Source organism: Lynx rufus, unplaced genomic scaffold (assembly GCF_022079265.1).
Source record: "Lynx rufus isolate CCGP_SWC_20201006 ecotype Redwood Valley unplaced genomic scaffold, mLynRuf1.p SCAF_16, whole genome shotgun sequence".
NCBI lineage: Eukaryota > Metazoa > Chordata > Mammalia > Carnivora > Felidae > Lynx > Lynx rufus.
In genome coordinates this window covers 14,241,265-14,264,719 of record NW_025814830.1, presented here as the reverse complement: position 1 = coordinate 14,264,719, position 23,455 = coordinate 14,241,265, and the positions used below count along the sequence as shown (strand labels likewise).

At 56.2% G+C, this 23,455-nt stretch overlaps 3 protein-coding genes and 1 long non-coding RNA gene across 8 annotated transcripts; 3 read left to right on the top strand and 1 right to left on the bottom strand.

Annotated features, from left to right (window-relative positions):
• Positions 1 to 794: 794 nt before the first annotated feature.
• CD22 (CD22 molecule) lies at positions 795 to 12,027 on the top strand. Of its 5 annotated transcripts, none has more exons than XM_047078249.1 (14): positions 795 to 847; positions 3,051 to 3,106; positions 3,326 to 3,703; positions 4,642 to 4,935; positions 6,025 to 6,291; positions 6,420 to 6,683; positions 7,710 to 7,967; positions 8,178 to 8,441; positions 8,519 to 8,782; positions 10,055 to 10,151; positions 10,296 to 10,371; positions 10,542 to 10,666; positions 10,845 to 10,932; positions 11,243 to 12,027. In XM_047078249.1, exons 2-14 carry the CDS (start codon positions 3,073 to 3,075, stop codon positions 11,372 to 11,374), a joined length of 2,541 nt encoding a protein of 846 aa, XP_046934205.1. In that variant the 5' UTR covers positions 795 to 847; positions 3,051 to 3,072; the 3' UTR covers positions 11,375 to 12,027. The 5 variants fall into 5 exon arrangements, with proteins under 5 accessions (XP_046934205.1, XP_046934208.1, XP_046934204.1 ...); XM_047078248.1 differs by having other exon boundaries at positions 829 to 847; positions 3,051 to 3,181; XM_047078250.1 differs by lacking the exon at positions 6,025 to 6,291 and having other exon boundaries at positions 831 to 847; positions 3,051 to 3,181.
• On the bottom strand, positions 11,940 to 12,402 carry LOC124511237 (uncharacterized). The gene is made up of 2 exons (XR_006961845.1): positions 12,303 to 12,402; positions 11,940 to 12,082 (listed from the first exon to the last, which is right to left on the bottom strand). It is a non-coding gene; the product is annotated as an uncharacterized LOC124511237 (long non-coding RNA).
• Positions 12,403 to 15,518: 3,116 nt separating this feature from the next.
• FFAR1 (free fatty acid receptor 1) lies at positions 15,519 to 17,556 on the top strand. The gene has a single exon (XM_047079200.1). It carries the CDS (start codon positions 15,835 to 15,837, stop codon positions 16,795 to 16,797), a length of 963 nt encoding a protein of 320 aa, XP_046935156.1. The 5' UTR covers positions 15,519 to 15,834; the 3' UTR covers positions 16,798 to 17,556.
• Positions 17,557 to 19,716: 2,160 nt separating this feature from the next.
• Positions 19,717 to 22,415, top strand: FFAR3 (free fatty acid receptor 3). Its single transcript, XM_047079195.1, is given in 3 exon segments — positions 19,717 to 20,690; positions 20,933 to 21,873; positions 21,876 to 22,415. Coding segments are annotated over 2 exon segments (1,065 nt in total). The 5' UTR covers positions 19,717 to 20,690; positions 20,933 to 20,943; the 3' UTR covers positions 22,011 to 22,415.
• Positions 22,416 to 23,455: the final 1,040 nt, after the last annotated feature.

The window sequence follows — 23,455 nt, the reverse complement described above, 5'->3', positions numbered from 1 at the left end:
CACAGAGCCCAATGCGGGGCTCAAATTCATGAACCGTGAGATCATGACCTGAGCCAAAGTCAGATGCTTAACCGACTGAGCCACCCAGAAGCCCCTCCCCTTTTCTGTTCCTTTCTCAGTGGCTGGTAGTCAGTAGAGTTTGATGATACCAGGGTGAAGATTTCTCAGAGACTTCCCTGACCATCTGCAGGATTTGAATGGCTTTGCCTGATGTCTGGGTCTGGTCTCAAGACACTCACAGACTAGAAGCCTGATGAAAGTGGTAAGTTTCTAGTCTCAAGACTTGCCCATTCAAGAACACTCCATGAAAGTTATCTTTTTTCCTTTTGATACTGTGAGCTCTTCCCTCAACCCTCAGGAGCTGCTGGAGCATCAGTGTAAGTGATCAGATTTCCCGACCATTCTGGCCTTTGGAGAGAAAGTAATAGGAATGAGAATAACTGGATGGTGTCACTAAACTACCAACACTTTCATATTGCCTTGTGCCTTTTTCAGCAGGCTGGCGGTTCTAATCTGCTTGGCCTAAATTATCAGCATTTCCTGAGAGCTGGATAGAGAGGAAGTTGTGGAGGGACTAGCTCTGAAACTATCTCATGTAGAAACTCCATACACCGAACCTAAAAACTGACCGTAGGTACTCGAGTGTTCCTTTCAAGCTGATTCCAAGCCCAAGTTGCCCTCATTGCCTCTTTTCCCCCCTCCCCACTTCACCATGCCTCTTGGTTGCCCTGAGAGTCACACAGGGGCAGGGGGTGGGGCCAAGGAGGGTGAAAATCCTTCGCTGTGCTTCCCCTTTCACTCTCAGATGCTGCCAAGGTCCCTGAAGAGGGAAGACACGAGGAAACAGGTAAAAATTATTTTGCTCTCTTTTGCATTCAGCATGCCGGCACGGAGCAGCTGCTGTGTGCCAGGCACAGTTCTTGGGGCTGGGAGCACAGCGGGGACCCCCCCCTTACCCATGTATCAACAGGATGTAGACCCCCATCTTTGAGCATGCCCTCTGATGGGCTTGTGGAGTCTTCTGAGAATAGGATGGGTCACCAGATGCCCAGGAGGGAAGAAGGGACTCAGGGAGGCGGGCTCTGAGATCCTGCAAGGCCCTCAGCAGGCCTATGTCGAGCAGGCCACCATGGGTCTGGGTAGCATGGCCTTATCCTGAGCCTTTGTGCCTAATGCCTATTGTCCCCAGCCTCCACGCCCCACCCTGTCTCAGCAGCCTTCCGATTCCAGGTCTAAGGTCCCACTTCTTATGTCCCAGCGACTGCCTGGAGCTGCCGGGGGCGAGCACGTAGCTCTGCTCTGAGAAGTGCCCTCTCCCCCTCATCCTGGTGCTCTCAAGGCATTCCCCCATGAAGGTGCGGCTGGCGGCTGGCGGCAGAAGGGGCACAATGGTCCGGCTACTGGAGGCTGGTCTTTGTCCCAGAGAATGGAATCTAGCCCCTGCCACAGCTCTTGTGGAAACCCAAAGGGGACCCGCAGCGCATCCCTCAAAACGCTGACCCTGCAGCCCTGCCGAGTTTCTCACGGGAAACGTAAAATCGGTTCCATGGCTAAAGAAGCGTGGGCAACGTACTGCACCGTACTGTGCTCTGGCCCCCGTGTCGGCAGATGTGTGATGCACACACAGCTGATTATAAGGGACCAGAAAGACCCACGGTAAAGAATTCTGTTTACCTTCTTCACCCAGCTTCTCTCAAGTGGACGTGGCCTTGAAGGTGTTTTTGCGTGTAGCTCTGTTAGCACCTGCAGAGCTGGTGTCACTTCTACCTGGAGAGTCTGTCCCAGTTCAGACCCCTCACCCCTAACCCGAGCCCGAGCCCCGGCCAGGCCAGCACAGACACTAATGCCTGAGGACAGACCCCTCCTTCCTGCTCAGCAAGCAGCCTAGCTTCCCCCACGCCTCCGGGTACCAGACACCCAACAGCATTTGGCATGAGCCATGCAGCCTGAGGAGATAAACAGCCCCAGGGGGTGAGGGGTGTTTGATGCGTGGGAAATGTTGGCAGGGCAGGTGGGAGGGGTGCAGGTCTGCCCTGAGACCGGAGACACACTCTGTCACACATCCTGCTAACTCCAGAGGGACCCGCACGGAGGGGCCCAGTCATGCAAATTGGGGCTTAAATTTAACTCTATGTAAATGTAACTCTATGTAAAAGTCTAATAAGGTGGCACACAAACTCACTGATCAGAGAGGGACAGATGCGCAAACTGGGGGCCCTTGGACTGCCTTCAGCCCGCAGACTGGCCAGCACCGTGTTTGCTTGTTTGTTTGTTTGTTGATGAAAGCAGGACATTTCACAGGAAAATCCAGCTTATTTCTCTTAAAGCACTGGAAGATCAGGCAGTGCTGAGCTCACATTCCCACTTGGCAACAATTGGTTGGGCCTGGGACAGTCATTGTCTTTACCCAAGGCATGACCTTTGTTCCCACCTGGTTGATTTATGTTTTCTACCCAGCCCCCAAGGGTATCTGAGTGGGACCCTTGGACCACATTCTCCAAAGTCCTTCCAGACCCCTCTAAATGCTCTCCTGGCATCACACTTATTAGTTTTAGAGTTATTTTGCTCCTGGTCTTTAAAAATCAAGTTTTGATCATGGCTCTCCCCCATATAAGAACCTTCACTAGTTGCCTCAAGGTGAGCTTCAAGTTACCCCAGGCCTGGAATTCAAGGCACTCAGGAGTCTGGTGCCACTCAAAGCCTGAGAGCTGGGCAGGAAGTTTGTAAAATTATGGATGGATGGATGGATGGATGAACGGATGGATGGATGGATGGATGGATAGAAGGATGGATGGAAGGATGGATGGAAGAAAGGAAGGAGGGCTAGAAAGAGAGACAGGCTAGTCTTACAGAGTTCTTAGGCTGAGAGAATAGACATGACATACCCACAAAAGGCCCCACGAACATCCAGAATTCACATCCTGCAAGGCAAGCAGACATGGTTCTACTGGGATCAGGGAAGAGGGGTTGGAGTTTGGTGGGTGAGCAAGAAAAGCCATCTGAAAGAAGCAAGTGACCAGATGGCTCAAAGACAACTCTTCCCGGCCCAGGCTCCTGCCCAGACACAGCACCATGCATCTCCTCGGCCCCTCGTTCCTGCTCCTTGGTAAGGACTGTGGCCTAGGCTTGGGTTCTGGGAGTCTGTGGGAGCTAGAGGAGGAGGAAAGCTCTGGAGCAAAGAGTAAGTATTGGGGAGGAGGGGACAGGCAGGGTATGTGTGTGTGTACCTTCCTCTCTCCCTGTGTCTTTAGAGGGGATTCTTTATTCATTTGAAAGCTCTTTATGCCCCTCAATAATGTTTTTTAATCACTGTGGTGGGTTCCAGAATACTTGGCCTTCTCTGACTCATCTCAATGGAAGTTTGAGCACCCCCACACCCTCTACACCTGGGATGGGGCCTGCGTCTGGATTCCCTGTGACTACAAAATTCCAGGGAGTAGACAAATGCTGGAAAACCTGACCCTGTACCACAACTATCACTATGACGAGACCCGCAAGGACTTCAGTGGGACCATCCTGTACGATACCACGAAGGCTGGGAAGACTCTGCCTCACCGGGAGAGGGTTCAATTCCTGGGAGACAAAAAGTCCAACTGCACCATACACATCCACCCTGTGTCCGTCAATGACAGTGGCTGGCTTGGGCTGAGAGTGACAACGAAGAATGACAAATGGATGGAGAAAATAGACCTCAACGTCTCTGGTAAGGCCCTGGGGGATGGGGTTCTCTGCCTCGGTTTCGGGCAAGAAGGGAGGTGGAAAACACCCAGCCCCTGGGACAGGGGTGGCAAGCCAGGCCGGAGGTGCCAGTGAGTGAGCGGGCAGCACAAGATAATGGGGCTGGGGCTGGGGCCAGACCTCTGGTCTCCCCTCGGGCCTCCCACCTGCCACTCAATGCCCGCCCATTCCGGAATCCGGGTTCCAGGTGGCCTGATTTTTGACGAGAAGATGGAAATGTGGATTTTCAAGCAAAATCTCCCAATGCCTTCATGTTGGTGATTAATTCTAATTAGGCCTTCGTGGCTAAATGAGACACATGTAGGGGATGAATCAAGCACGGGCCCGGGGCCTCCACCCCACAGCCTGTGTCTTCCGTGGTGATGGGGGAGGTGGGGGGGGGGTCTAAGCAGCTACACGGGGGTGAGAGCTGTGGTTTCAGACCTGTCGTCTCAGGGTGGCCCAGCCCCGGGGAGAGCCGGAGACACACAGGCCCACTAACGGCACCCACTGAAGGAGCGCCACGCTGGAGGTCTCCAGTGTGGAGGCCATTACAAACGCAGGCTTGTCGGCAAAGCCAAGAAAGGCGTGGGGACCTAAACCGGTAACATTCATTTGGGATGGGGGAGCCATGTCAAAAATGTTTAGAGAGCAAACATCAGGGAGGGGGCACGAGGTACGTATGAAATAGAATACGGGATTCCTCAGGAGCGGCGGCATTCACAAGAGAGAGTGCTTCCGCCGAGCAAAAGTGATTCAAAGCAGAGAAAGGCGGCCGGGAGAGAGGTGCAGAGGCGGAAGGGACCGGCGAGGGGCTCCTGAGGGGTTACCTGGGGCTGGGGGTGTGTAAAGGCAGGTGTGAGAGGTTGGCACACGGGCCCTCGCTCTCCCAGGCCCCCAGCACGGCCCCCTACTCTTTTGCAGAGACGCCTCTCTCACCTCACATCCAGCTCCCTCCAGAAATCCAGGAGTTCCAGGAAGTCACTCTGACCTGCTCGCTGAATTTCTCCTGTCCTGGGTACCAGATCCAGCTGAAGTGGTCCCTGGAGGAGCCTGCTGTCACCTCCACCCTCCTGACCACCAAGACCGTGTCCACACAGAGCAAGCTCACCTTCCATCCGCAGTGGACTCACCACGGCAAGAATCTTTCCTGCCAGCTCTGGGACCCCCGAGCAGAGCGGATACTCTCCGAGGAAAGCGTGGGGCTGGATGTGAAGCGTGAGTGTCCCCCAGGGCCCCCCGGGGAAGGACGAGGGTCTTGTCTCTTCTCTTCCGGCCCTCGAGGGCACCAAGGGTGCCAGGCACCTACACAGAAGGAAACAGGCATCATGCTCTCCACCACCCCCCAGCCCCCGACACCCCCACCCCCACCCCACCCCCGTTATCAAGCCCCAGTGTTTCAGGGAACGGATTCATCTTAGCATCTGCTTTGGTCTATCTAACAGAATAAAATACTTGAATATCCTCGAGCCATGACACGAAGTTGAGATCACGTGGTTACACGGGAGGGGGAGGTGGTGGGCGGGGTAAGAGGCGGTTTCACATCATTGTTCGTGCCTCATTCATTCATTCATCCAATAAATATTTACTGGGTGCCTCCCAGGTGCCAGGCCCTGTTCTGGCGGTGAGCAAACTTCTTGCCCACTTGGAGCTGGCATGGCAGTGGGGAAGACAAACAGGAAACAGAGTAACAAGGGAACAGAGAACTTAACTGTAGGCAGGGATAAGTGTAGTGGGGGCCAATAAAGCCGGGCAAGGGCAGAGGGAGGGAGGGATAGAGGCTTCTCTGAGGAAGGTGAACCTGAGGGAAGGGAAAGACTGGGGCACGCAGATGTTCATTTGCGAGAAGATTCCAGAAAGAGGAAAGAGCGAGGACGAGGTAGGAGCTCGGTGTGCCTGCGACAGAGCAGGGGGCCCAGCGGGAGGAAAGGAGGGCCAAGGGCAGATCTCACGGGCTGCAGCAGGGTTTGGGGTTGTATTCTGAGCGTGGAATCCACGCAATGGTTTCAAGCAGGGGAGTAACAAAGTCCGAGCGACAGTGTTAGGAAGGCTGCTGGTTGCCGGTGACTAGAACTTTGGAGAGCCGGGGGTGTGCGTAGAGCAGAGACAAGTTAGGAGTCTGTGAGAGTCACCTGGATGCTGGGGCCAGCCCACCCCCGGTGGACGAGGGTCACGCGAGTGGCCGCACACATGCACACACTACGTTTAACTGCCGCTTTATCAGAATCAAAGCCCTGCAACTTCCCACCACGATACACCCTCTGAGAGGTCCCACCCCCTCTCCCACTGCGCCCCCTGCTCCTCTAGATGCCCCAAAGTTGAAGATTGAGGCCACCCCCAGAGAAGCCATCGTAACAGAGGGAAAGTCTGTGACCATGACGTGCCAGGTCCTCAGCAGCAACCCCGGCTACCAGAATATAGTCTGGCTCAAGGATGGGACCCTGCTGAGGGAGCAGGAGACACTCACGCTGACTCTGTCCACTGTGACCAAGGAGATGAGTGGGAAGTACCAGTGTGAGGCCTCCAATGAAATAGGCTTAGGACAGTCGGAAGAAGTGGACCTTCAAGTATATTGTGAGCCTCCTGGGAGCTGGGAGGGGGGCAGGCAGGGAGTTAGCAGGGGGTGGAACGAAGGCCCTTGAGAGGTGAGCAAGGGAGGCCCTGGCTCACCTCCTTCCTCTGCCTCTGCGGGCTTTTTCCAGATGCTCCGGAATCTTCCAGGGTTGAGATCCTCCCCTCACCAGCTAAGGAGGGAAGTAAAGTACAGATGACTTGTGTGTCACCGGCCAATCCTCCTCCAACAAATTACACCTGGTATCACGATAAGAAACAAGTACCCGGAAGGACAAGCAAGACCTTCCAGATCCCAGCGGTCTTCCTCGGGCACGCTGGGTATTATTCCTGCTTGGCCGAAAACAGCCTTGGTACTGGACAAGTTGGCGGGGAAGCTGAGTTAGATGTCCAGTGTGAGTAGTCACAGGGCTTCTGGGTTCTAGAGGGAGAAGGAGGAAGGGAAATGGAGCACAGGGGATTCCTGGGTCCTCGAGTGGGCGGCAAGCAGAGGCCGGGGTCTCTCAACGTGTAAGCCCCTGGGGTGGGTGCCTCGCTGTCGTCCCCGGTTGTACACCCAGCACCAGAACAGGGTCTGGCTCGTGGTAGGTGCTCGGTAGATGTTTGTCGAATGAACGAAAGCAAGATGCCAGGGCCCCATGAGGGACACGGAGACTCGGCATCACGAGGCAGTGGCTGAGCCCCAGGAGGGGGCCTGATGTGTCGGAGGAGAACTGGAGCAAAATGTCTCGTTACCTCCCCATCGGAGGTCAGACCCTGTTTAACACGGCGAATCGTGTCAGTGAGTCGAGCCCGGGACAGAGAGGATCCATAGGTTTGATCCTCGGACCCTGGGATGTCAGAGTCTGAGCCAGATACTCTGATGGGGACGCTCCAATCCCAAACATCTAGACAGCGCGTGACCCAGCGGCAGCGGCGTTTACTAAGCATTTGCTCTGCCCTGGCTGCTTCAGCTCATTTCGTCCTCGCAATGATCCTACAAGGTTAGGTACTCTTGGGACCCCACCTGATGGATAAGTAAACCGAGTCCCGCGGCCCACGATCACTCAGCTCTAAGTCACGGCGTCTGCCGGTCTGGCTCCAGAGCTGTGCTCCTCCCCCAGCGAACGCCTGCACCGCAGCGAACTGACTCTGTGCCCCCGGCCCGCGCGGAGGCCCGCAAACAGCGCGCCTCTGTCTCCCACGCACCACGCGTTCTCTGCTGGAGCTCTGCTCTGAGCATCATCCTGCCTCAAACCGGGGCCAGGCCAAATGGCCGGGGTTTCTGTCCTCACACGGATGCAAGAGGGAAGCACAGGGCTTCCTTTGGCTAATTTAGGAACTGTGTGAATGCGGGGGAGGGGTGGGGGAGAGGGAGGCGCCGGGAAAGGTAGTGACGGACAGCTGACTTTCCCTCGCCCATCTCTCTGGTTTTCTCCCAGATCCTCCCAAGGAGGTAACCACAGTGATTCAAAACCCCACACCGATTCGAGAAGGAGACAATGTGACCCTGTCCTGTAACTACAATTCCAGTAATCCCGAAGTTACCCGATACGAATGGAACTTCCAAGGCTCCGGGAAAAAACCATTACGCGAGGTGCTGATAATTGAGAAAGTTTCCTGGGACGCCAGACCAATCTCCTGTGCAGCCTGCAACCAGTGGTGTTCGTGGGCTCCCTCTGTCAGCCTGGATGTCCTGTGTGAGTGAGCGGGCAAGGGGATCGGAGAGGTGGGCCAGCTGGGGTATGGGCTCTAAGGGGGAGGGGACTGGGGCCTGGGCCAGAACCTTCACAGAGAACTGAGGGCTGAACGTCTGGCCTCAGGGCCCAGGGGAGAGGAAGTCCTGGGGACAAGAAGAGGGAAAGGGGCCCAAGAGGTCAGCCTGACCCCTTGAGGCCCTTGCTCTCCAGATGCCCCAAGAGATGTCAGGGTCCAGCAGATCAGCCCCCCTTCTGACATTCACTCCGGGCACCGAGTCCTCCTTGGATGTAACTTCTCAAGTAGCCGCCCCAGAGACGTCCGCTTCTTCTGGAAGAAAAATGGAATCTTTCTGAAGGAGGGAAGAGAACTGACCTTTGACGCCATCTCTCCAGAAGACGCTGGCAATTACAACTGCTTGGTCAACAACTCCGTAGGACAGACCATGTCTGAGGCCAGGATCCTCCAAGTGCTGTGTGAGTGGCTGGAGCTGGCGACAGACAGAAGAGCAGGTGGCCGGCTACCTGGATCCTGATTTCGCTTCTCCTTACAGATGCACCGAGGAGGCTGCGTGTGTCCATCGGCCCAAAGGACGAAGTGATGGAGGGGAAGAAGGCAGTCCTGACATGTGAGGGCGACGCCAACCCTCCCATCTTCCAGTATAGCTGGTTTGACTGGAAAAACCAAAACCTCCAGCATTATGATCAGATGCTGAGATTGGATCCCGTGAAGGTCCAGCACTCAGGAGCCTATCGGTGCCAGGCCATCAACCGGCTGGGCATGGGCCAGTCGACCCCCAGCACCCTCACTGTCTACTGTAAGGCTCCTTCCCTCTTCTTCTCTGACCCCGCTTTCTCCTTCCTTCCCCCCGCCCCAGTCCTGGGGGGCAGCCTGGTGCGTCACTCCCAGGCACCCCCCTTGCCCCCCCCACACTCACCTTTCTTCCCCCCTTCTCCCCGTCACTCCTGACTCTCTCTGGGAGGGCTCCCTCTCAGGCTGCCCCCCGCCTTCCAGACACCCTGAGCTCTTACTGGGTCCCTCTCTGTCTCTCTCTGTCTCACCCTTGATAGGCTGCTTCTTTTTATCTTTTGGGATTTTGGCTTTTTTTTTTTTTTTTTTTAAGACAAGGTAAAGCTAAAACAGCACAAGGGGGTAAATGGTAGCAAGACCCCTCTCCCTTCTTTCTCCCTGAGAACTCGACCCTCTCCCTGAAGGCCCTCACTCCCGGCGGCGGGTTGCTTCTCTTCACAGAGCTGTTCTACACGCGCAAGACGCTTAAGTAGATCTAGGCCTATACACCCTTCGTCACGCAAATCGTGAGAGAGCCCACACATTGCCCTGGATGTTCTTTTGTTTCCCCACGTAACAATACCACTTGGAGACTGTTCTCTATCCGCGTATGTACAGCGTGTCTGAAGGGTCTGGAAACAATAGGGAAGATATTTAATTTGTTTATTGTGCTTTTGCAGATTAAACTTGGAGCCATGGTTTTAAATTTAGAGGATCATGCCCTGCAAAGCTGGATGCTGAAGGGAGACAGCCTGAGCAGTGTTATTTGGAAATGCAGCGTACTGTATAAAAACCTGTTTCTGGGGTCTCCACTTTGCAGACACCCCGGAGACCTGCCTCTTTCCTTCAGGGCTGCCTTGTCAGTGTATTCCCATGCACGGAAGCGCTCAGTGCCTTCCCTACGGCCTTGTGTCGTCTCCGGCTCTGGGCCCCCAGGAAGGACAGTGGCAGGATAAATTTCTACATGGCGTTGCTACGTCAAAGAACAAGTGATTTCACGTTCTGATAAGTAAGGCCGAGCGGTAGCCTTTACTGCGTACTCTGTGTGTGCACCTGTGTCTGTCACAAGACAGGTGTTTCCCAGGAGAGTCAGCCCTTTCCTCCTCATGGGGCCCCGAAGGCAGGGACTGGCTTCTCCCTTCCTCTGCATCACGTCCCCTGCGTGTGGAAGGGGAGTCTGGAAGGCAAGGACAGCGGCCATGCAGAGAGGTTGAGGATTCCTTCCAGGCGGATGCTGCAGGCCAGAGGTTATCGGAGAGATGCAGTGTCACCAACTCATGGTTGCTCTTCCCCCCACCAGACAGCCCAGAGACCATCGGCAGGCGAGTGGCCGTGGGAGTGGGGTTCTGCCTGGCCGCCCTCCTCCTGGCCTTCTGGGGAGTCAAGCTTCAGAAAAGGTGAGCAACTCCCAAGGCCCGTCTCTCCCTGATTCCTTCCCTGGAGTGACTCCCGTTAGCCATCCTGTCGACCCCGCATGCCCGACTCCACGGAGTCCTGTTCCCATCCCCCTGAGCCTCACCGAGCGGGATTTTGTTTCTTAGCTGGAAGAAGATACGGAGCCAGCAGGGGCTCCAGGAAAATTCCAGTGGGCAGAGCTTCTTTGTGAGGAATAAAAAGGTAGGACACGGGAGAAAGATGAAATGGAGGGCAGACCGTAAAGTCAAGCGGAGACAAAGTAAAGACGGGATGCAAGGAGCACCGTGGGGAGGTGTGGGGGTCAGAGGCCAGGGGAGGGGGTCTTGGCGGAGAACGGAGTGGTGAGAGCCGAGACCCCGTCTCTCTCCCAGGTTCGAAGGGCCCCGCTCTCCGAAGACCCTCACTCCCTGGGGTGCTACAATCCGGTGATGGAAGATGCCATCAGTTACGCGACTTTGCGCTTTCCTGTCGGTGACGCCGACGCACCAATAACTGGGTACTGAGTGAGGGTCCTGGGAGGGAGGAATGGCTCGTGTCCTTTCTGCCCTCTTTGTGCCCGGCACGGGAGCCAGGCCCTGCTCCGGGGTGCTCTCAGGGTCTAAGGGAGCTGGAAGTAGGAGGGGAGTTCGTGCGAAATACTTCATCTGCAGCCATCCACCTGCCCTCCCTCTCAGAGATGCAGGGACCCCAGAGACAGAGGGACCTTCCCCAAACAGGGACGACACGGTCACTTACTCCGTGGTGCAGAAGCAGCATCGAGTGGTAAGAGGGCGGGGCTGTGGGAGGTGAGGGTGGGGGAGGTGGGGGACCTGGCCTCAGCTGTGACTCCCAGGAGGGAGGGACTCGGTGGCCTCAGTGGGGGCCAGGGCTGCTGGTGGAAGGGGTGCTCAGGCACAGGTGTCAGAGCCAGGGCAGCGCCTCCCAGTCGGAGACGCAGACCGCGGCCGGCGTGTGGACAGGAGGACCCCCGGGTGGAGCCAAGGAGAGGACAGGCAGGGAATGCAGACCGGGGCGGGGGGGGGGGGGGGGCTGGCGACCGGGAAGCCAACCTTACACCCCGTGGCTTTTACAGGGAGACTATGAGAACGTGGTTCCAGAGAGTCCGGAAGACGAGGGGATACATTACTCCGAGCTGGTTCATCTTGGGATTGGAGAGCGGCCTCTGGCCCAGGAAATGGTGGAATACGTGACCCTCAAGCACTGAGGAGCCAAACCCGGCCGAAGCAGAGGCGCCAGGGGACCGCAGGGGCCAGGCCCCGCCCCTGCTGCTCAGCAGGCCCCAGCCTCCCCTCCACACACACGCGCAGGCACACTCGCACGGTTACTGAAACCCCAGCCAGCGCACAGAACCTCTTGCGTCGCCCAGAGACAGCCTTCCTTCTCAACGCTGGGGGCCCTGGCCCTCCCAAAGGCCTGCTCCTGGCCCGCTCTCCTTTCCACCCAGAAAGTCATCTAAACACCTAGCCTGCACCGTACAGCGCCCCCCCCACACCCCTCCCCCGCCATCTGCCACCACCCATCCCCAGCTGGCCGTGTCCCTGCTGGGGTCGGCTTGTTACTATACTTTTTTCTTCCCCTCTCCATCCCTTTGGCCCCCTTACCCCTGCTCTGAAAGTCCCCTCACTAATTCTATGCCTAATGTCTGCCTCTGGGGCAAAGCCCAGGGAAGGAGGGACAGAAATGAGGGAGAAAGACTTGCCGGCCCGCTGGTTGCTCCTCCACGTGTCAGCGAGGCATTCCACGTGGAGAGGATTACGCCTCAGGGGTCTTGTGGTCTGAGACACACGCTGGTGTGGACAGACGTGTCACAAACACAGAGCTGCACAATAAAAACAGCTCGGAGAGCACTTCAAAGAACCCGTGCCTGTGGAGTCAGGGTGAGGACCGGGAGATGAAGAGGGCATCACGGGGCCTGGGGAGAAGGCAAAGGAGTCAAGGTAACCTCAGGACCGAATCAGCGGACCGGGGAGTCTGTTGTCTTGTTGCAAACGGTACACTGGCCCGGCCGGCAGACAAGTGCGAGTCTGAGTCTTGACTCTTCTGCTTGCCCAGCTGAGTGATCTTGGGCAAGTTCACCAAGTTTATCTGAGTCTCAGTTTCCTCATCTGTAAAATGGAGGTGCCACTACCTACCGTGCAGGCGGTTCAAGGGAGGAAGTGAAAGGGGCACCTGGGTGGCTCGGTCGGTTAAGGGTCCAACTTCGGCTCAGGTCATGATCTCTCGGTTCGTGGGTCCAAGCCCCGCATAGGGCTCCGTGCTGCTGGATTGGACCCTGGAGCCTGCTTCAGATTCTGTGTCTCCCTCTCTCTCTGCCCCTCCCCCAGTCGTGCGCACGCTCTCTCTCTCTCTCTCTCTCTGTCTCTCTCTCTCCAAAATAAACAAACTTAAAAAAAAAGAGAGAGAGAGGAAGTGAGGTACAATCATACATATGCTGGAGTCACCTTATAAGAAACTTAACACAATAGCCAAAAGTCCCTAAAAAACCAAATTCCCATCTTGTTTGCATCTCGTGAAGAATGTAAGAAGGGGAAGCCAATTCATCACTCACAGCTGTTCTCAAAAGTGACCCTGCCAAGTTCGGTCAACAGCCACAGTTGCCCAAGAACTTCTCGAAGGCCAGTCGCCTTGAGAAACCTCACGACGTTTCTTTCACCTATCGTCACTGCCGCCAGTTCCCTATTATGTTCACGAATTCTGACTTTTCCAGTTAGGTCCTTCCAGCTTCCCCTCCGCTTCTCAGTTCCGACCTTTCTCTGCCTATTCTTTTAGAAGCAGAACCAGGTGTCTAATCAGTCAGCAAGAAGATGCAAACTCCTGGCCTGTGGTGGGTGCTCCAAAAGTTCCACCTTCCTTCCCTGCCCTGGCTTCCCATCCGCTCAACACCAGAATGCTCTCTGAGGAGATGTTCTTTTTTTTTTTTTTAATGTTTATCTATTTTGAAAGAGAGCGAGCGAGAGAGAAAGTGTGAATGGGGGGAAGGGGCACAGAGAGAGAGAGAGAGAGAGAGAATCCCAAGCAGGATCAATCTCACGACCTTGAGATCATGACCTGAGGGGAAATCAAGAGTCAGATGCTTAACTGAGCCACCCAGGTGCCCCTGAGAAAGACCACGTTCTGGTCATCCTTGAAGTTGCGGCACAATGAGGCATTGATTTCCCCCATCAACTCACTTTGTCCCCAGTGTGATTTCTCGTGAGCCCCGTAAGCATTTCTGGAGGAAGGAGAGACTGCAAGAACTATTTAAGTGAGAGGGTTTCTGTATCAAGCATGAGGTCCAGTATCATTCAACCATTCAACCATTTATTCAGCAAATATTTACTGAGCACCTGTCAATGCATCCAACACAGACCAGTTATTGGGGGACAAAAAAGATACGACATCACCCTAATCTTGGGATCTCTAATCTAGGGTGCCCAAAAGGTTTTAGGGCAGGGTCCCCTCAAAGGACTAAAGGTGGCCCTGAACCTGAGGAGGCCTGTACAGGCTCCCTGGCAACCAGCGGGTGTCTCCCCATTCCGTCCGAGTCCGGCGGCTGACGGAAACCTACTTCGTGCCCAGCCGACTGAGAGACGTGGCTGTCACCAGGCGGTGCTGAGGTGTGCATGGCAGGTGACCAGGAAGCTCTGAAGCCGGGACTCCAGGATCCAGGCGGCCCTCCACCCAGCCCCCGGCCTCACTGTCCTCCCAGGGCCCAGACAACTGGTCACTCGTTCAGTTACCGAGCCCCTACTATGTACGCGACAAGCAGTGGACGAGGCAGACAGACATCTTCACCCTCACTGACCGACGTGCCAGCAGAGGAGCTAGCGGATCTCATGTCGCGGGTCTTGAGTGCTAGAATTAACACAAGATGAAGGCAGAGAGCCTGGAGCAGGGGAGGGGCCCATGTGGAGAGGGTCCGAGGAATGCCCTCCTCAGAGGCGATGCGGGCAGAGACCTCGGCCGCCAGGTGGGCAGGGCCGAAGTAGAGCTCTTGATAACCCCACGTCTCCCTTCACGCCCCGCTTTCCTCCTCCCCGAAGGCTTGTCACGGGAGAGGAAATGGCCCTCCTTCTGATTTTTCCTTGGTTCTGTCAGCTTCCCAAAGGCAAAATAACAAACAACAGGTGGCAAGTTCTTCTACACCCCCAGGGAGGTGCTGGACCACGTATGTAGGACGTGGACGGGAGGCGTTAGTGACTGAAGTCCGGAAAGGGAATTCGATCATTTCTTTGGAGGCGATTGCCAGGGGGAGGCTCACGCCATCCAGGCCTTAGTGAGTGCCGCCCAGGGTCCCTCCCAGTGCCCCAGAGACAGGCAGTGTGGGGACCGCAGCCCGGCACTTCAGCGCCACCAAATGAGGCTCGTCCCTTGCCCGTCCTCCTCCCCGCTCCTGCCAACGTCAGAAGAAAGGGTCAGAAACTACAGTCATCAAGCCAGAAGGGAAAGGAGAGGGAAAACAGAGAAGCCCTCTCCTCCCAAAATGTGCCCACAGCCTGTGTGAATCCAGGGAGGGCAGAGGAAACACCTTGAATTGATTACTTCATTTTCCCACATATCAGTCCCCAGACACGGTGTGGGCCACCAAAGTTTTTATCTACGAGTGAGCCCAAAAGGCTGGGGCCTGCCCACGGGCTCACCCAGGAGGAGAGAAGCCAGCGCCCACAGCGGGTCTGAACAAGCCGTGGTCTGGTCGTACCCCAACAACCCTGCTCCCTCAAGGGACTAGCTACACACTCCTCACGCTGCCTAGAAAAAGCCCTCATTGCTGTCCCCTTCCTGTGTCTGCATCAGCTGTTTGGACCCTCACCTCCTGGCCTCTGCTCCTGCCTGAGATGCCCCATTAGCTGCTCAGCCAGGCTGCTGGTGCCTCAGGCTAATGGCCCTGCCACCCCGCCCTCCTCTCCCTTCCGGCTCACTGCCCATCCTGGACACCCTCCCTCAGGCCATCGAGGGGGACTCCTGAGCCTCAGAGACATCTGGCAGCACCAAGAGGTGAGTCCCTCTCTCTGTGGCTCCTCTCCCCACGGCGGTTATTCCCCAGACCCCCCAGTTTACCTGCTTAGGATGCTCCCTGAGGTTGGTCAAGGTCATTCTCTGTGGCACTGATGGGACCCGACTTGCCCTGGCTCTGCCCTGGCGCCCCGCCTCGCCTGCCCTTTACCACAGGCTTCACCTTACCCAAATCCTGACAACCCCCCCCCCACTCCACTGTCTGCGGGGCAGGCTCTCCACGGTCCTGGGGGGTGTGGGGGGCAGCTGCTTCTCTTCCCAGAGAATTAGGGGAGAGGGGTGGGCTCAGGAGACTTAGTCCTAGGAAAAACACACACACGGTGGGACCCGGCTCTAATTTTCTACCCTTTCTCTCCCCAGTCTCAGAAATCAGGAGGCTCTCCCTCCGATGGGACCTGCACGCTTCCATGGTGTTTTAAGAGAGGATACGGTGGGAAGAAAGCAGAGGACTGAGGGCTAGCGGGCCTCGCTCCTCACTCGGGCTCACCTGCTAACTGGAGCCGCTTCTCTCCGTGGGCCTCCCTCATTGAGACAGTTGATATCTCACAGGACGGCTTCTAATACCCTAGCAGTCTGTGATCCCAGGAGCCCCCGATCCCCCCACCCCTCCACGGGCCTAGCCGAGGCCGGGAGCGAGTGGAGGTCAGGAGCGTGGAGGCCAGCCCTGGCCCCATGGACCTGCCCCCGCAGCTCTCCTTCGCCCTCTACGTGGCCGCCTTTGCACTGGGCTTCCCACTCAACGCCCTGGCCATTGGGGGCGCCGTGTCCCATGCCCGGCTCCGCCTCACCCCCAGCCTTGTCTATGCCCTCCACCTAGGCTGCTCTGACCTCCTGCTGGCAGCCTCTCTGCCCCTGAAGGCGGTGGAGGCCCTGGCCTTGGGCGCCTGGCCTCTGCCGGCCTCGCTCTGTCCTGCCTTTGCCCTGGCCCACTTTGCTCCGCTCTATGCTGGCGGGGGCTTCCTGGCTGCCTTGAGTGTCGGCCGCTACCTGGGGGCTGCCTTCCCCTTGGGGTACCAAGCTGCCCGGAGGCCGCGTTATTCCTGGGGTGTGTGTGTGGCCATATGGGCCCTTGTCCTCTGTCACCTGGGGCTGGTCTTTGGGTTGGAGGCTCCAGGAGGCTGGATGGACAATACCAACAGCTCCCTGGGCATCAACACGCCAGTGAACGGCTCTCCGGTCTGCCTGGAGGCCTGGGACCCGGCCTCAGCGGGCCCTGCTCGCCTCAGCCTTTCTCTCCTGCTCTTCTTCCTCCCCCTGACCATCACAGCCTTCTGTTACGTGGGCTGCCTCCGGGCACTGGCCCGGTCAGGCCTGAGCCACAGACGGAAGCTGAGGGCAGCCTGGGTGGCCGGCGGGGCTCTGCTCACACTGCTGCTCTGCTTAGGGCCTTACAACGCCTCCAACGTGGCTGCCTTCCTGCACCCCGACACGGGGGGTCGCTGGCGGAAACTGGGGCTCATCACGGGTGCCTGGAGTGTGGTGCTCAACCCGTTGGTGACTGGCTACCTGGGAGGGGGTGCCGGCCGGGCGACAAGTGTGGCGAGAACGAAAGGAGGGACATCCCAGAAGCAGCAGCCGCCGCTGGAGAGAAGGGGCATGGAGCAGGGGAGGCCGGCTGCTCTCGCAGGCCCCTGATGGGGACTGCGCCGAAGGAACTGCCGGGTGGCCTTGCCTGGAAGCACCCTTGGAACCGCTTATGGGAAGAACTGAGCCTGGTCGAAGACCGCATCCCAGGGGAGGGAAGACGGAGGCCAGGGGCCAGGTCACAGGAGGAAGGTAAGCTTGCCTCCGCATACATCAGCGTGACTCCCCACCTCTGCCTGTCCCTCTTCTCCTCGCGCCCACCTGCCAATGCTGTAGAAATTCTCTTCCAGTCTAGAGGAAATGCCACACTGATGATACGTTCGGGGGGATGCTGTTCCCCAAACATCTCCTAGGAAAGAATATTTTAATTTCTGAACAAGAGAAGAGGCAGAAGGCAAGATACTGACGCTGTTATGCCGTTTGGCACTCACAAGAGGGCAGCACTGGAACTGTGAACAGGAAGTTGGTAGGAAAAGACGCCTCCGCAGGGAGAGAAAATACTAGAGAAAATATACACCACGAAGAGTCCCTAACAAATAGAGTCTCTGATATGGGACAGTCACCACGGCGAGTGCTTTACAAGTGTTGTCCCATCTCATACTCACACAATCCTTTGGTTTGGCTATGCAGCTGCCGTACAGATGGGCAGGTTGTTCACTGCACGAGAGTGCCAGGCAGATGGACAAACATTGACTAAAGTCTAGCCTGTGCTGTGCTCACCGATCCATGTGCCCGGCATGGGACTACTTCCATCCAGAGAAAGGAGCACGTTATTCTAACTTGAACAAAGATATCACCCACTCCTCAAGCAGGGCGCCTCGGTGGAGGGCGCTACCGCCTGGAGTGGGGTGCCTTTTCCTAATTTGTACAAAGGTGCCCCTTAAGTTGGCTATGGTCCCGGAGCCAAGTATTATTATCATCTTCATTTTGCAGGATTAAGGAATTTTCCTGAGGCTCTACAGCAAGGAAGGGGTGGACGCGTGATGCGATCCTTCAAGGCAGGACCCCCGAGGGTCAGGGGACATGTGAAAGAACTTGAGGTATCGGTGTGAACGCCCGTCCTTGTGGTCCACTTTGCAAAGGCAAACAGTGGCACCCTGAACCCGTGAGAGCAGGGAGAGGAGAGTGGTCATGGAGGAGACAAACATCTGGGCACCTGCTCTGATGAGGCAAGATGCGGGAAGCAGACTTGTTCCTCTAAAGGCGATCACGCCGCGAGCATAGCCTATGCCACAGAACGGGTAGCTGCATGCCTGGTGTGCACGCGCTGGTTTATACAAGCTACCTCTTCTTATGCTTCAGTGTCTACAAGGGCAAGGGATTTCATTTGCTCATCTGCCCCCAGCACCTTAGAAGGGAGCTTGGCACGTAGCAGCAGGTTCTCAGGAAGTGTCTGCCGAACGAATGAATGCTCGCAAGAGCCTTCCAAAGAAAATTTCATTATCTGTTTTACATGAAAACAGACCAGAGAAGTTACATAACTTGCCCGGGGCTCCACAGAAGCAAGAAACAAGTTTATTCCCTGCACAGCGGTGACAGCAGAGAATTTCAGTAAAAGCCCGAACTCCTGAGCACAAGCGGACTCACTGCCCCTTCCCATAAAGCCAGGGACGCTCTCTCCCACCGCTCTGGAGCTCCAGCTGGTGCTGGGCCACTTGTTCCGGAGAATTGCACCTCCTCCATTTGGCGGTGGAATTTAGTTCCTACCGAGGGTCCACGATGCCCGTGATCCGCCCCCCAGCACCCTCATGACCCCCACCCCGTCAGCCCTAAGCCTTCTAGAGGCCCCCCCCAGCAGATTAGCCTGTGCACCCGCCTTTCTGTTTGCCTGAAGGGCCTCCCCAGTGGTTCTCTGCCTCTGTTAGTCTGTCCTACCCTCCTACCACTCAATCCCCTTAGACCTCACCACCACCAGACCCACGGCAGCAACATCTTTGTTTTGCTCACCATTTTTTTTTAAATTTTTTAACGTTTATTTATTTTTGAGACAGGGAGAGACAGCATGAATGGGGGAGGGTCAGAGAGAGAGGGAGACACAGAATCTGAAACAGGCTCCAGGCTCTGAGCTGTCAGCACAGAGCCTGACGCGGGGCTCGAACTCACGGACCGCGAGATCATGACCTGAGCCGAAGTCGGATGCTTAACCGACTGAGCCACCCAGGCGCCCCTGCTCACCATTTTTAACAACTTACTTGAGATAAAATTTACGTATCATAAAATTCACCCATTTCAAGTGCACACGTCAGGGTTTTTAGTACACTGACTAAGGCTTGCAACCATCACTATAATCCAGGTTAGAACACGGTCGTCACCCCAGTAAGAGCCCTCCTGCTCGTTTACAGCTGATTCCATTTCCCCCTACGTCCCCAGGCAACCGGCAATCGACTTTCTACTTTCTGTCTCCATAAAGTCGCCTATCTTGGACAATTCATATAAACGGAAACATACGCTACATGGTCTTTTATGTCTGGCTTGTTTCACGTGGCATAATGTTTTTGAGCTTCACCCATACTCTGGGCGTTTCATTCCTTCCTATTGCCAAAGAGTATTCCATCGCGTGGATATGCCACGTGGTGGATCCGTTCGCCAGCTGATGGGCCCCCAGGGGATGTTTCTACTTTGGGGCCATTATGAACATTGCTTAAGTAGATACCTATTAGTGGAGCCGGGTCACTTGGTAGATTTACGTGAACTGTTTCAAGAAACTGCTTCCCTGGGGCGCCTGGGTGGCGCAGTCGGTTAAGCGTCCGACTTCAGCCAGGTCACCATCTCGCGGTCCGTGAGTTCGAGCCCCGCGTCGGGCTCTGGGCTGATGGCTCGGAGCCTGGAGCCTGTTTCCGATTCTGTGTCTCCCTCTCTCTCTGCCCCTCCCCCGTTCATGCTCTGTCTCTCTCTGTCCCAAAAATAAATAAACGTTGAAAAAAAAAATTAAAAAAAAAAAAAAAAAGAAACTGCTTCCCAAAGGCACCCTACAATTTTATATTTTTAGCAGCAAAGTATGAGGACTCTCATTCCTCCACATCCTCCCCACCACTTGGTATTATCTAATTTTTTGCTTATGGCCATCCCAGCGGGTACAGAATGGTATTCTCATTATGTTCCATAAATATTTGAATGAATACATAAAGAAGAAGTCTCTGAAGCTGGACAGAGCTTCAGTTTGAACCCTGCTGGTGATGCTTAACAGGCTGTAGCAGTGAGTCACCTCCCCACTGTGAGGCGAAGGGCAGGTTGGCGATGCCCTCAGAAGCAGAGTGCCTGCCACGCATTACGTGCCCCCTCGATCATCATTATCATTATTAGTGCTGTTGTTATTCCCATCACCCCAGAGACAAGCCCACACCCATGACTGCGATGTTGGCGGCTAACATCTGTTAGTACTTACCATAACATGCCCGCTTCCCTTCTCAGCACTCGACAGGCAGTAGCAATGCCTTAATCTAACAAAACCCTACGAAATTGGTACCGTGATTATCCCTGCTTTGAGGACGAGAAAGCAGAGATCGAGAGTTTGGGTCACTTGCCCCAAATCCCAGAGTTAGTGACGGAGCCGGCATCGCACCCGGGCTCTGGCTCCGGAGCACGGGCCCTCCATCACTGCGTCGTGCTTCCTGCCCTTACAAGGCAAGTTGGACGACCGCCATTCCAGAGAAGCAGATACAATTCAAGTGGAGGATCAGGGAGGGGAAGATGAGGTCGGCTCGGGGCTGGGTAGAGCATCCCCTCCGAGGCAGCCGGAGAGCACGCCGCGGTGGAATTTGCTCCTCATTTTGCATACTCACGCGGTGCTGGTGATGGAGCAAAAGGCATCTTTTGTGCGATTGCCCAACGGTGAATGAGGTCATCTGTCTTTATCAGTTCTGCCAGATAAATAGCTAACTATATTTCTCTAGAGGAGCCGGCGAGGTGCTGGGGGAAAAGCAGTTGGGTTCTCAAATAAGCAGGTGAGCACGGGGCTCTGGGGGGTCTGGAGGGGGAGCCTCGGCGCTTGCTTTTCTCGGGGAAGGGACAGGCGACAGGGTATGACCAGGAAGACAGGCAGGGTGACGCTGCTGAGGAAAGCATCAGGGGGGCAATGAGGGAGTCGGGGCGGTGACAGTGTTCCCTGCCAACGGTCGAGATGCCGTCGGCATGGGGCACCAAGGTCCCCACCCAGACTGCCACCTCCGTCCGCCTCTTTCTCCAGTGGCCATCACCATGGACACCAGCCCGGACCGGTCCTTCTCCCCCGGCAACCACTGGCTCTACTTCTCCGTGTACCTCTTCACCTTCCTCGTGGGGCTCCCCCTCAACCTGGCGGCCCTGGTGATCTTCGTGGGCAAGCTGCGGCGCCGCCCGGTGGCTGTGGACGTGCTCTTGCTCAACCTGACGCTCTCAGACCTGCTCCTGCTGCTCTTCCTGCCCTTCCGCATGGTGGAGGCGGCCAACGGCATGCGCTGGCCCCTGCCCTTCATCTTCTGCCCCCTCTCCGGATCCCTCTTCTTCACCACCCTCTACCTCACCTCCCTCTTCCTGGCAGCTGTGAGCGTCGAACGCTTCCTCAGCGTGGCCTACCCGCTGTGGTACAAGGCCCGGCCGAGGCCGGGACAGGCCGGCCTGGTCAGCGGGGCCTGCTGGCTCCTGGCTGCCGCTCACTGCAGCGTGGTCTACGTGATAGAATTCTCCGGGGAGGCCACCAACGGCACCTGCTACCTGGAGTTCCAGAAGGACCAGCTGGCGATTCTCCTGCCCGTCAGGCTGGAGATGGCTGTGGTCCTTTTTGGGGTGCCCCTGCTCATCACCATCTACTGCTACAGCCACCTGGTGTGGGTGCTCAGCAGAGGCACCAACCACCGGCGGCGGAGGCGGGTGGTTGGGCTCGTGGTGGCCACGCTGCTCAACTTCCTCGTCTGCTTTGGGCCCTACAACGTGTCCCACGTCGTGGGCTACATCCAGGGTGAAAGCCCGGCGTGGAGAAGTTACGTGCTGCTCCTCAGCACCTTGAACTCCTGCGTCGACCCGCTTGTCTACTACTTTTCATCCTCTGGGTTTCAGGCTGACTTTCAGGGGCTGCTGAGGAGGCTGACGGGGGCCTGGGGCCCTTGGAGGCAGGAGGACAGCATGCAACTGAAGGACAAGAATGACGAGGGGGGCAGCCGGGGGAGCTGTCCAACGTAGAGAACAGGAGGGAGACTCCTGGAGGGCTGTGGAGCAGGCTGGGCTGCCGAGGGGCCTGGCGGGGGCTCAAGTCGGGCAGGACCGGGGAGCAGGGGGCTGGGGACTGACGTGACTGAGCACCAGGCTGTGCTCACCCAAGCCCGGCTCTCGGTCTCACCCAACTGCCCTCGCTTCCCACCCCCTGCCCCCTAGGGATTCAGCCCTGGGAAACAGGAGGAGGGCGGGCACCAGAGAAGCGGGAGCCCCCACGGCCAGCTCCTGGGCTTTCCTTAAGGTGACGGAGGAGGAATCGACAGCAGTGACGAAGGCCTGAGAGATGTGCCAGGCAGTGGAAGAAGCCACCCTTCAGAGCTGTTCCTACCCAGCAGGGTGAGAGTGGGGACACAGGCCAGGCTTCAGGGAGCATCCTGCTCTCACAGAAGGTTCCCATTGTTCAGTAAATTCAGACTTTTAGGGACGTTTATGAAAAATTACAGTAGAAAAATTACCAATAAACTTGGTAGCAAGCAAAAGAGAACGGTCTTTCCTTATTCTTTTTTTTTTTTTTTGCTTATGATGTATCTGCATCAGGTGGGATTGATGGATGGAAGGATAAAACACCCAGACTCCGGAGGGAAAGGGCTAAACCATAGGATGCCTAGATGTCGGGAGAGGATCCAGGTTGGAGGCATAAAAATACCAGCTCACTTAGGGGAAGGACTTGGCCTGATCCATTATCTTCTTCGAAACCCTGTGGCAGGTACTGTTATTAAATGAGCAAGTGAGAATACCTCACTTTACACACGAGGGAATGGGCCCAGGCAGGTGAAGCCTTCTACCTGAGATCCTACAGCCAGTAAGTGAGTGAAGCAGGACTGGAGGCTGGAATTAGCCGACTCGGAGTCCCGTGCCCCTCACCCACTCTGCTCTCCTGACTCCAGCTGCGTATCATCCGTATGATGCCATATGGATCATGCTTAGTCTGGCTTCCAGAGCCAGTGAGCCAGTGTGGCCGGGACAAATGTAAACAGGCCACGAGGAAAACTGGAACTACATGCAAAGCAGCTCAGCTCTCTGCGTTGCTAAGTCCTCTTCCCCTATTCTTTATTAGAAACCCACTTGAAAAAATAAATTAGTCAGCACAGTTGACTTCAAAGATAGATGCATACTCTTAGCTATTTTTAGCGAGATGTGACCATTTAGTAAGTTTGCCTTTCTCCCTGAGGAGTGGTGCATGAGAAACAGTCGGTTAGAGCCTCCTCGCCCAGCAAGGCAACCAGAGACACGTGGGCATGTGTTGGCACTCACTTGGCCTTAGTTCAAAAACATTTGTTGTGCACCCACAGTGTGCAGGTGGCTGGGCTGAGAACCGTGTGCAGGTGGCTGGGCTGAGAACGGCAAGGACTTTTAATATTAGCGTCTGCTTTCTTGCTGGGGTTAAGGTCGCTGGAGAATGAGGGCTGGCTGTGGGTGAGGGATTGGGTTTCGGGTGGAAGGAGAGAGCCATCATCTCGGTGCTGAGATGAAGGCCTGAGCTCTTCTCAGGCTCAGAAGAAGATGAGGACCTGTGACT